The 13,313-nt window shown below is 38.2% G+C and overlaps 1 protein-coding gene across 1 annotated transcript in view; it reads right to left on the reverse strand.

Annotated features, from left to right (window-relative positions):
* The window catches only part of FBXO11 (F-box protein 11), a gene marked incomplete at both ends in the record, with an annotated part of 75,574 nt that overhangs the window by 33,599 nt on the left and 28,662 nt on the right, over positions 1-13,313 (reverse strand). Inside the window, 2 exons of the mRNA XM_081997797.1 lie at positions 3,586-3,667; positions 3,783-3,910. Of these exons, the coding sequence (XP_081853923.1) occupies positions 3,586-3,667; positions 3,783-3,910 (210 nt within the window). The remainder of the gene's footprint in view (positions 1-3,585; positions 3,668-3,782; positions 3,911-13,313) is intronic.

Consider the following 13,313-nt stretch of genomic DNA (forward strand, 5'->3'; position numbering starts at 1 on the left):
TTGATCGCGTAGTAGATAGAAACTAGTATAGTAATACCAAGACAAAGGGCAGGGAAAGCTGCCTGAAAGTGAATTACTGTCATTGTACAAAGACAAAGAACACCATCCTGTGAACCCCAAACTGTAAATTATGTCTTGTATGGATACCTTTTTTGTCCATTTTAGTGGAGAAGATGGAGACAAATAGCTTTTGTTCCATAAGGAGGCATTTAGTAAGAATATTTTCTCGTTAAGAAGTAGAAATATGTCAGAAAACATAGCATGCAGTGTTCTTGGAAAAATCTCTTACAAATCAATAGGAAAAGTAAAAAAATAAACTTTAAAGGATAGTAACTTCTGTGAACTATGAGCTGTGCATGTACCTAATGTACAGATCAACCAATGAGTGATCCGGTAACCTAGAGTCTCAGTATCTACTGCAACTGTAGTTCAGTGAAAAGGAAGAAATTACTTGTCTCTGAACTGAAGTCTTCCAAAGATGGTTATAAAAGACAGCAAGAACTTTCCAGTATAAAACAGATACGCAAATGTAGTGATTTTAAAGCAAGAGAGGAAAAAACCTATGCAGTAATAAACAAAAAGGAAGAGTCTGTCAAATGATTAAAACCCTGGATTAAAATGACATGAGATAAGTGGTACTGAAGGCTGAAATATCCCCGTAAGAGGAAGCATACATTTACAGTTGAGGTAACGTAAGGGAACAGTGAGAATACACTGAATTTAAATCTTTCTGTAGGTCAAGAAATATTATATCAGCATACGATACAAATATTTGGATAAGTAAGATCTAAAAGCTGTAAGCGTTTCCTACAGATGTCAAATGCTGAATTTGTAGGTTCACTGGTCATTTGTGATGTAAGCAGCACAGTCCCATCATACTTTTCTCTAAATTTGGTTCCTTTATTTTTTTGTATTCTACTTAGACAAGTTTATAGAAAATATGTAAATAATTTTTTTACGTAATGTGTAGCTTTCTCATCAAGATTCTTGTATAGTCATTAATATTCCTGCCTCAGGAAGAAAGAACTCATTGTCCACTGCAGAGACCACTGGAGGACAGGGTTGCAAATAATCGAAAAACACACCAATATTTCAAATTTCTAATGTGTTCTTCTTGACACTATCCGAGGGTGATCTCCCCCCCAATTTGAAATAGCAATTCTCAGCAGCACTAATTCCGAAATCAGTATTAAAAGAAGGAATAGTCTTCTGTTTTTCCAGCTACTGGCTCAACTCCATTTGAAAACACTAATTGACTGGCATTTCTCCTTTCATCTCTGCCAAATTTTCCTCAGCTCGGAGTTCATACAAGAAAGAGAGGTTCTCCACCAAGACATTTTCCTATATTTCTACTCCCATGCCTTCATTTCACCTACAGTTCTAAAATAAACAGTTATGTGTTCCAGATGACAACAGACAATTTCCACTGATGACAATCCAGAAAGTCTCATGCTCACAACTCAGTCACAACAGCTATCATTATTTATGCTAACAAAAGCCAAGGGAAAAAAAAAAAAAAAATCTCACTGCAATCAATACTTGTACAAATTTAGAGGAATATCTCAAAAACTTAATGGGGAAAAGAAAACACAGCCATCACCCATACTGTGAAAGATTAATAGAAAATGGGTTGAGAAGGACACTCTCTTGTTAGATTGCAACTGGTTTGAACACAATCTTAAGAGTACAATTATAAAAGCATTGTTTACAATTCCTCTGGTAATTCCATTCTGGAGAAGCCTTCAGAATGCCTCTACTTCCCCCACATGAGCTCAAGGATGTAACAAAAGGAATGTGCAGTCAAAGTGTGGAGAATTCCTTTGGAAATTAGCATCATTTATGCTGTAATTTGTACCACAGGACTCGACAAAAGTTACATACCTTCACTAAAGCAAGGAGGTGGGTAAAAGTGTAATGAAGAACACATCAAAAGTTAATGACCTTGAAGAAAAACTAAGAAGTGGCAAGAGAAACTGAGTCTATGACAAGACAACTTTGCACAAGGCTTCAGATATCAAATCAGGAAATGAAACTGGAAGTAGAATGACACAAGTTGATGTTCAGTTGGTTCTGGCTATCTCAAGGATAGAAATCTGAGGTTGCTGAAATTAAATGAGTTAATCAAAGCTAGGGGGGAAAGAATAAAACCGAGGGGGAAGAGACAGAGGGCTTGAAAGATAAGATTTACACTATGGAGAAGGTGAGAAGCCAGGAAGAGCAGACTTCAACAGAAGTAATGAAAATGGACCAAAGCCTTGTGCCAGCTGCTCAGTTTTAATTCACAATGTTAAGGGAGACATGGACTAAAAAAAAAACCAAGAAAAGCAGCAGAAATCACATCTATGAGAATTGGCAGGCATTGGTGTTGATTTTCCAGGGAAAAGCGACAGCAGGTCTCCTGGAAATAAACAGTGTGTCAGGAGACAAAAAGGGGTAGAAGCAGACTGAAAAATTACATAGAAAAACTAACAAGTAGGATATGTGTGCCTATTATTTGTGTGTGCACACACAAATAAAGACACACAACATATATATACACAATATTATATACACACATATACTGCATGGAGCCCTCAGCACAGGAAAGACATGGACCTGTCTGTGGAGGGTCCAGAGGAGAGCCACAAAAATGATGAGAGGGATGGAGCACCTCTCCTATGGAGACATGCTGAGAGAATTGGGGTTGTTCAGCCTGGAGAAGAGAAGGCTCCAGGGAGACCTTACTGCAGCCTGCCAGTACTTAAAGGGGGCTTCTAAGAAAGATGGGGACAGACTTTTTAGCAGGGCCTGTTGCCATAGGACAAGGGGTAATGGTTTTAAACTAAAAGCGGGTAATTTAGACTAGACATGAGGAAGGAATTTTTCACAGCGAGGGTGGTGAAACACTGGCACAAGTTGCCCAGAGAGGCGGTAGATGCCCCATCCCTGGAAACACTCCAGGTCAGGTGGGATGGGGCTCTGAGCAACCTGATCTAGTTGAAGATGTTCCCCCTGCACACTGCAGGGGGTTTGGACTAGATGCCCTTTAAAGGTCCCTTCCAACCCAAAGATTCCATGATTATACAATGTACGTATACTGTATATGTGTGTGAAATATGTACATATACTGTACATATATAGAGACATATGTGTATTTTTCACCTATAAATACACACAAACTCTCTCCCTCTCCCCACAATGAAGTGCTATAATGACATATCAAAACTACCTCTAAACAATATACTGGAACAATACATCAATATGAGAAATAGTAAATAAGGCTCGTCAGAGTGCTGCAGCATTACGGCTTCTAACAGTAGCTTGGATACAACTACACAGCACAGAGAATACAAAACAAACAAAACCACAAGAAAACACAAAAAACAAAACAAACCCAAAACCAACATGCCTGCAGTGAAGCAGGCAGACTAGAGGACCAGATTCTAAAAATCAGGTTAAAATCATACTTCCAAGCTTGTAGTTGTTTTTTTTCCCCCTACTGTTTCTTAGTTGGAGAACAGACAGGAAAAATAGGTTTGGGGGAGATGTGTGCATGTGAAGTCAGAATGTCTCCAACCCCCCCTTTTTTATACAAAAAGTTATTACCTGATAAATCCTGGGATTTTCCAGATACCCTAGCACGTTTAGCTCTGTGACCAAAGTTTTCAGTAGCTGAAGTGGAGGCACCCTTTAATGAAATAAATCAATTCAGTCATTAGGTAACTTATGAAAAGCACTAATTAACTTCCTATTCTTGAAACAGTAAGATTTACTTTACAATTAAAACCAAACAAAAAAGTTACCTCCATACTGCTCTTTGTAGGGCAAGCTGTTCTTTTAGGTAGAAGAGTTTTTCTGCGAAGTTGGTATGGACTATTTTGTGCACCAGGACCCGATTCTTCTGCAACCATATCTGCAGGTACATCATCATCTGTCAACAAAAAAGGAAATTTAGCTAATTAGAATTGTAGGGGTTTTTTATACCAGAAAAATGCTACAGAAATTTTCAGATAAATACAACCAGTCAGGAGGGTGGGGAAGAAGTGCTACAGCACAGAGAACTTTTAGTGAAAAATAGGAATATACACAGCATTCATAAAATTACATGCAGAACTACACATGAATTAATTTATGTTTTCCATATGTCCACAGCAGCTATACCAAAAGTATAAATTTTTTTTAAAAAAAACCCACACAACAAAACACCAAAGACTTGGTCTTTCAGTTTCTCTGCAAGCATATAATTCACTGTGCTAATTCCATCACCTCATTACCTCAAATTTTTCACCTAACACTATCAGCATAGTGAGGAACACTGGAGTTTCAATTATTAACCAGATGTTATCAAGAAATCCTTTAGTAAACATGGCATCTAGTACGAAACTGAAGGCAGAATTTTCCCGTAATGTTTCAGGAATAGCCCAGGCCAGCATACAAATCCTTCTGTAAAATGGAGGTAGCTTTAAATACTTTTTTAAGTATAATTTAGGCAAATAGAATGTATGTAAGAATATAATCTCTCCCTGCCCTTTTAAAAAAAAGTACAGAAAGTACGAGGAGTATAATTTTAAAAGTTTTTGATCCATTAGTTTGTTTTCCATGTTCACACATTTATGGAACGTACTCAAAACAAGCAAGCAATCCCCCACAACTAGCATCACATAATAAAAGTTACAAGAATTTAAAAAAGGCCAGAAAAAAACCGTCTAGTAAATAAATTAAAGCCCAGCTCCACTAAAGTAAAACGTGTACTTTCTGCAGATGCTTAACTGTGAGAAAAGAATTTTGGACTTCCTTTTTGTTTTAAGTGATTTTTCATTTTTAAACTGGGTAAAACATGATGTAAAAGTGATTGCCAGAAAAACAATCCTGTAAAGTAAGCAGTTTTCCTGAATATATTAGGGTGAAGAGAGCCTGATGTAAAAAAAAAAAAAACAACAACCAAACCCAAACAAAACGAAAGCCCATAAAACGCCCCTACCCTTCAAATATTAAGTCAGTCTGTTTAAAACACAAAGGAAAGCAATTAAAAAAGTTCTAAAGATTCCTTTACACTTCTAGACCTTAATGTCATGATTTTCCTAAGGGTTTTTTGTTTGGAGTTTTGTTTTGTTGTGTTTTCTTTTACATAAATTACAAAACACTGCATTTATATAGGATTATGCATGCCATCATAGTCCAAGCTGCTACCTCAGTGACACCTAACCAAAAAATTCTAAAGAAAAAGCTATTTCAGGGTCCTCCTGCTCTTTTCTGGTCCCAATTTTTCCTCTGCATTAGCAGATATTTATAAATTGCAAACCTTGCCATGTATCAAACAGATCACAACACTGCCAGGACATTTAAATAGAGGACAGAAGCTGGTAGAAAGATGGAGTTAGCTGGTGGTATGTGTGCAACTTCACACAGTCAGCTCAGGGTAATCTAGGAGAGTGTCATCAGCTCACTAATCCACCTGAAAACTAACCCTGCAAGAAGTACCTCCATGATTAGCCTTCAGCCAGGCCAGCAGTTGGGCCAGCTCAGCATAACCACGAAGAGGGGGAAGAACCACCACCCCTTTTGCAGCAGCAGCACTGTTTTTTAAGGAGAGAAGTGAACTGTGAAAATTCTACCAAAACCCCACCATTTTTTAAAGCAACAGAGCAACTTCTGTAACTTCAGCTAGAAGCAAGTTCACACTCCTTCTCCCCACCTGCTACTTACATGACACACCTCACTAGCAGCTGAGCACTTCTTCACCTATGAAGGATAAGTATTTATGCATAATGCAAAAAACCTAAAGGACATAGATAGATCAACTGCAGTGCATTTTCCTGTGAAGGAGTGTCCAGACCAGCACTGGCACCGTGCAACTGCGGGAGGCTACTGACCCCAGAGCGGACCGCATTGCATACTCGTGATTCAATTGCCTAATTTTACCTGTTTCTTCATCTCTGATGGAAGATACCCTGCCAAGTTAAGGTATCAGCAGGTGGAAAAGCAAAGGTGCTATGGGAGAGTTCCCAGCCTGTCCTCGCGCACCAGAGTGGAAAAGGAGCCGTGGGTCTGAAGTGGGCCCTGCCAGGAGGGATTCAGGCAGCTACCGCCAGCAGCAAGGCATTCTCATCGCAAAACACCCGAATTATGATTTCTGTTGCTAATATCCCCCAAAAGCATGCTACTCGGGGATTTTGAGTGTCTTGGCTTAAGCCCACTCCCCTATTTTGCACTGAAGACACCAAATGACTGTCAGAATGGCAGGGGTTTTTCCCCCGTTTTTAATGGTCAGTACAATAGTTTAAAATTGCCACATGGAACATAGCAAAAGCATAAGCAGCAAAGAAAACGGGGGAAAACAAAATAAAATCAGAGCATGGAATTTTGATCCCTCGGTAGGGGGAAAAGGGCAGAGACAAACCCCAGTCAGGTCTTTAGAAGTAAGCCTGTAGAGGCCACTAAAGGCAGAACTTAATACTGCTGGAAAAAGAAGGCAGAAGCCTGTGGGGGAAAATGGAAGTAAAGGTCAGTTTGGCTTAAGCACTGAAGGGCTGGCTAAGCAGAAAAATGTATTCATTTTCTTGCAGTGAATTTAGGAGGATGGCAGGAGTCCTGCTCAAAGATCCCTTTTCTAGTACAGATGACATCAAGAGATGTGCACACATTCACTCAGATTCACAGCAGGTATCAGAAGAATTAAAATCTTCCTTTTTTTCCATCCGCGTGGCAAGGAAGAAGAGCGAAGAGTGCCAGGGAAAGCACAAATCCACGCAGCACATGGGAAGCGGAAGGCTGCCCAGGGCACGCATGTGCCATGGCACCCGTCACTGCCAGGCAATGCCGGCCTGGACACACCAGTCCACATGGAACGTATCATGACGGCAGCTCAACTATTGTGAGCGCGGCTCACAGGGAGGAGGGTGCTTCAGGAACCAAGAACCTCCAGCCTGGCCCTGCCGCAAACCTGCTGACTGCGCTCAGCTAATACACTGCCTACAGAAAAAGGGTAGGGAGAGTCTGGCGAGTTGGATGACAACTTCTCACCAGCAGTTTTTGCCACATTTCCAAGGGGCTGGCCAGCTTCTGCATAGATTTCTAACATTTCAGGAACAGTAACAACTGATAATATTTTTCCAATGCAGCCTGTGTAGTTATTGTCAAGTCAAACACTATCAGAAAACCTGAAAGTTAAGTGATCTGTTACAGAAGTAGCCTCAGTGCTTGTTTTTAACCTTCCAAACACTCAGTTGTAGGCTCTCAGACTAAACCAGCCACAGCACTAACTTTCAGATAAATACTTCTGAGAAAGTAGTATTTCTTGAAGACTGCACATTACCCCTCCCTGAGCAAGCGACATGACACCACTCGTAATACAGGCTGGGAAATCGAAGAGCTGTATTTTGAAAACCCTACTCAAAAAAAAAAGAAAACCAGCAAACCAACCACACTCACATAACAAACATATCCCCTTTAAAACAGAAAAATAAATTTTAAACACACAGAATCTCAGTGCCTCCAAAGTATTTTGGAAAACCGTATTTTAAAGCATAACAGTATCAGCTACCAAATCTAGTAACATAAATAAAAGGCATTATAATCACATTTGTTGATGGGAGAAGTATACAAGTCAATAAAAAAATTTGGGGGAGTGTGTCTGTAGTATTAATACCCTCATACAAACACCTGCTGAAATCACTGCCAGATGCTGTCACAATCTTAACCAAGTCAATACATTTGCAGTTTAAGAAATTAAGCTGAGTCTACTCTCAAATAAACATTTACCTGAATATTTTACAGCAGTTATGTATTAAGGTAAAATAATTTTGAACAAAATAACAACTTCAAACAGAAATAATATTTTAAAATAAAATATTGAAAATTAAAAATGTCAATGACACTGACAGATCAAAATCAAAATTTAAGCAAAAAAAGCCTCTTCTCCACACAATTCAAAATGGCTCATAACACCACAAGCTTTACCTCTCTCAAAATCAAGACCACTCCTAAGCACAAATACTTCCAGGAGAGGAAGAAAAATAATCTGCCACTCTGTCAACTGCTATAATCAAGACTATTTTGCATTTCCACAAACACTATGTAAGTGTGTACTTTTAAAGTGTATGTTAAAGAGTACACAATTTTTGTTTCATGCAGACATTGTAAGTTACAGAAAAGTGACAAAGGACTGTCAAAATAGTTTATTTAAAAAAAAAATACACAGACCACTTCTAGAGAAAGTTCATCATGTCTGCACCACCTTCTTTACAAAAACATGTGCATGTGGTTTCACTTCTACCTTACATGTATTCAGATAGTATTTCCAGAAGTCATCTTAAATATTAGCAACAACTGTTGTGAAGACAGTAACGCTGATAAAAGCTTTTTTAAAAAATAAAGGTATTTAAACCCCTCAAAATATACTCTTACCAGGAAAAAAAAAGGGGTGGGGGTTCAAGGGAGGAAGCTTACACACTAATCTGTAGTGTTTAATCACTTAGTTTTAACACTGCAATTCCACTTTATGCTGTTTTCCCCATATTTTCTCAAAACAGGGAAATGGAGGAAAAACACACAACAAGACACAAATCAAAACAAAGATTTGTAGTCAAGGGAGGCAAAACACTGCGGGTGGCAGGTATTCCCAAACAGAAACAGCATTGAAATTGTTCCTGCAGACTGATGGAACAAAGTGGTGATAAACATAACCAACCAGTTTTAAAATAGGAAATCCTTATCAAATTGGAAGTAGGTCCTAGAAGAACACCTCTGAAAAAGAAAGTTAACACATACTGCAGCTATTTGAATGAAGTAAAAATTTATCTTGCCTATCAAACAAGTTTAAACAGTAACAGGAGTTCAGTGTCTTAAATAGAACTGGTGCAATTTTGGAATGAAATAATGAACTATTAAGCCAAAAAATCCCAACATTGTCCATCTTCATAATTAGAAGAAAATCTGAGAAATGCAACTAAAATATGAACTGATACAGCTCAGTTGCTTTGAGCAGAGTGAATCTTGACATATATTTGGCAAAACATGGATAAGGCATATTGCCAGCCTGTGAGACAACAGCTCCAGCTACCTCACTGCTGGATTAGTTTAAAATCACAACAGAGAAGAAAAGATGACACAAGTTTAAGGGAGTAGGAGAGGAAGGGACACACAAGAGATAGCAATAAAGGCAAAGTAGTTTACAGAACTGAAACACAAGGCAGGAGTTCTGTATTTGCAGATACATTAACTGCAAAAGTATGAACATCTCAGTAACAAATTGTCAATCCAAAAAACAAGAACACACCCACCCCCTATTTTTCTTTAATTGGCAAAATCTCTGGGAGTGAGCTGTTAAATAAAGGTACGTAACGTTTATTAGCGTGACCGACACTCATCCTATGTCCTTGCAAACACTCCCAACAAGTGGTTGACACTTAACAGCAGACACAGTACCAAAACCTGAAAGATACCGAGTACAGAAGTGGTACATTCTACTCCCTATCTCAGGCCAAAAGTTCTCACACCTGTAGAAGCTTTCCCATTGACTCAGGGCAGCATGTAAGGGTTAAAGTTATGGATAATAGATTGCTTTTGAAATGGAGACCATTTTCTCCTTTGAGAGCTATCTCAATATCTCTCCAAAGAGAAAGCCACTAGCTAACAATACCAGCACAAAAACCCAAAACACACCAGCAAAAAACCCCCAACTAATTAAAAAAAAAAAACAAACCAAACACAAACCCATACACAAAAACCCCAAACACCAAACCCTGAGAAAGACGACATGCAAAGTTCACTGAGCCCATATCCAACATGTCCTAAAGGTGAGAGCATTTTGGTGGTCTTTCACTGTCAAGTTCCATGTCTCCAAAGTGGGTTTTAAGTCCAAAAGAAACAGGAGGCATGTACACAGCAACTCCATTTTATGTTTAATGTTAAAAAAAAAAGATCTTAAAATAAGAAGTAGCTCCAAACTCATCTACTCCTAACACAAATAGACTTTAATAAATACTGTAATGTATTTTAATTATCATCATGGAAAGAAACCCTGCAGTATTTTCCAAGCAATATCCAAAGCAGCTTGACTCACATAAAGATAAAATCTAAGAGGCGGTATTTTTTTTATAAAAAAAGGTTCTGATGGCACGGGTCAATGAGAAGGATTAATCTCTGACAGGGAGTCAAGGCTGTTTGGAACTGGAAGAGACCCAGCAAAGAAGAGATTCAGAGACAGATCTCCACTCAGAGTAACAGGCTTTCAGTTTGGAAAGGGGACAGACCTAACATTAAAAATGTACACTTTCTTAAAGACTACATAAAGATAAGACTTACTGAACACCATATGGAATAAATGCCTTCTGGGAAGCAACTACTAGACACCATAACCATTATTGACTGCTAGAACATTTTAAATATACATACAATTTCGTACTGATAATAAACCAACAATATATAACAATATGCAGGCTTATAATTTGTAACAGTTTATTTGACAAACAAAAAGTATGTGGAATACCTAGAATTTTTCCTGTATGGAAGTTATTTCTTAAATTGAGAGGAAAAAAAAATATTTTCTAAGCTAAAAGTCTCAGTACTTGCAGAGAGCAAAATAAAACCCACACACCAGACCACCCCCCACTCCAAGAATCGAACAGCACCTTTTTGGAATTTACATTTTAAGCTTTTAAACATTTGATACCCAAATGAGAAAGCTTACTACTCTTTGGAAATAGGTCATGCAGTCATGATGGCCTAAAAGGAGTAAGAATAGACCAGACACTCAACTCTATCTGGATTTGCTCAAAAGCTTATGTTAGTTGTACACCACACTTAAATGTATTTTCTACAAGGAGAAAAATAACTACTTTAATATCTACATAGAGAGTTTCTCAAGACTCAGATTGTTTTTTATGTTATTCTTAGGATGTAATAGAAATTAACTTTTATCTAAGAATCTGATCTTTTCTCTTCCTCAGCTCATTGTGAAGCCCACAACAGCAATCCTTCAAGTCAGATGGGAGAGAAAACACTCCCTCAAAGGTCTGTTAGGTCAACTAGCACCCTCCAAGTGCCACATACTAAAATACAGCTTAAACACACAAGGCAAAAACTTCAGTTCTTAGAGCTGGCACAAAGCAGATAGAAAGTAAAAGGAGACAACTGGGAAAGATAAACTGGCTGCAAGCCCAAAACTGGTCCCCAACTATATTTCTTTCAAAATTATCAACCATCACAAACAGCTACTTACATCTCTGAGCCTCATTCACGAGGGAGTTCATAGTCTCAGACCATCTAGCACAAAAAACCATGTGTGAACACTAGTTAAAAACCCCTCCAAATACTATGAAGAATATTTTCCTTTTCAAAATCCAGGAGCAGAAAGTGGTAATTACAATTTGATGAAAAATTCTAGTTTCTTTCCACAGCCATCCCCACAAAGATACTTAATTTCTTAAAAAAAATACATTAACATGCACATTTTTATTAGACATACAGGTACTTGCACAGTTATTCTGCATATTTGAGCTACTTGTTAGATAACTCATTTTAGAGAGTGAAGGAAACACTCTTTTTCTTAGAACAAACAGCTCTAATAATCAGCACCAGCAGTTTTCAAACAATAGTACTAACAAACCAGAATAAGGAGATAAGATTTTTTCCTTTGGTATTTTTTTAAAATTACACTGTTTTCCCAACCTGATAACTGTACTACAGCATTGTCTACAACATTCAGCAAACTAATAAACAAATCTCCAGGTGGCTGCTTCGCAAGTATTTTATTAAGAGAATCTCCCTTCCTGCTTAATAGGCAGTTTTACTCTGCTCTGACAATCTTTCATTGAGAAGGGACAAGGATCCTTTTTGGGTGCATTCCTCATAAAGAAAGCAATACTTTCAAAGCTGTGGCCTTGCTGTATGGTTTCTTGATGCTACAGTGAAAAAGCTGACCAAGTAGATTTTAAACACTGTATATTCCTGAACCTTTAAGAGCCTTTCCCAGGTATTGCTTAAAAGCCTTTCCTCATGACACATTTCTGAGATACTAAAGAAAATAGACTCCATTACTACAAGCTGATTCCCCCCCCCACCACTTCTATTTTGACTACCAACTTGAGTTTCCAGCTAGGACCAATTTAATTAAGATTTCTACCTGGTCATATCACTTCATTTGTTAAGAGTGGTCAAGTTACTAGTCTCAAAGGTTATCCCCCTCTTTGGCTCAAATACAGCAACTTTCATCTCATTAGAAAAGCATAGCCATCCACAACAATAAAAACCACACTGAAAGAGGTTGAAGTATTCCCATTTTATTCTGCATCACTGACCAAAAAGCTGTTTCTGATGAACCACCACATTTCAGGCAGTACTTCAAGGTGCCCGAACACAGGCAAGAAGGCAACCCCATGACTACACCCTTGGAGCTACTATGATAGAAAAAAAAATGCAAACACCAAACAACACCCACATCCCCCCCCCCCCAAACTCTTCTTCCTCCCTACAAAAGTCCCACCTTACCAGGAGACGGTATCTCAGACAGAAGGAGTTGATAACGTTCTCCAATAGCAGCACCAGAACATGTACACTTCAGTGGCACAGAGGAATTATTGAACCAAGCAGTCACCAGCACTTAAAAAAAAAAAAAACAAGAAAACTAACAGAAAACTCTCTTCCCTGAACTATGCTGTTAGCAAAACAGCTGGACATTGCTAGGATGAAAACCAGCCTCCAAAACTTACACATTGGGAATAGGGCAGACTCTAGCTGGGATCAGCAAGGACAATTAAGTAAATTAGTTTTATGGAATGGCCATTAACTCAAACCAGTATGTCCATCTTGTCTAACAGTCTGGCTCAGGCTAGATAAGATTTTTTTCTGAGAAAAAAGTGTCATAGCTAGCATGCATAAAATAAATACAAGATATTCATAAGGATAGTTTATTTCTAATAAGCAGAGAGTAGCTGAGCTATGAAGCAGAAAGCTTACACTCTTTAATTACAGTAAGTCTGGATACTTTTGATACCCATAAACTCCAAAAAGAATGAATTAGAAGTTGGTAAATTCCTAGTTTTATTAACTTCTGGTGGCAATTATTTCCAACCTAATCTCATCCTGCATGATCAACTGCCTTCAGCACTGCTAGAACTAAAGAATGAGCATGACACTATTAATTTTTCTCCATTTGAGTTTCTGGTATCTTCAAAAAATGGGAGGGAAAGCCACAGTATAACAATGAGTAAATTCAGTGAGAATGCAGAGACTTCACTTAATACATCTACATTTTACACTTCAAATTTTCCATGGCCCATAACTGATCCATTTGCAGATTTTCTGTGATGCATGGGAAGCTAAGAGAAACCTTG

The sequence above is a fragment of the Phaethon aethereus genome, assembly GCF_964289735.1.
Source record: "Phaethon aethereus genome assembly, chromosome: 3".
Lineage (NCBI taxonomy): Eukaryota > Metazoa > Chordata > Aves > Phaethontiformes > Phaethontidae > Phaethon > Phaethon aethereus.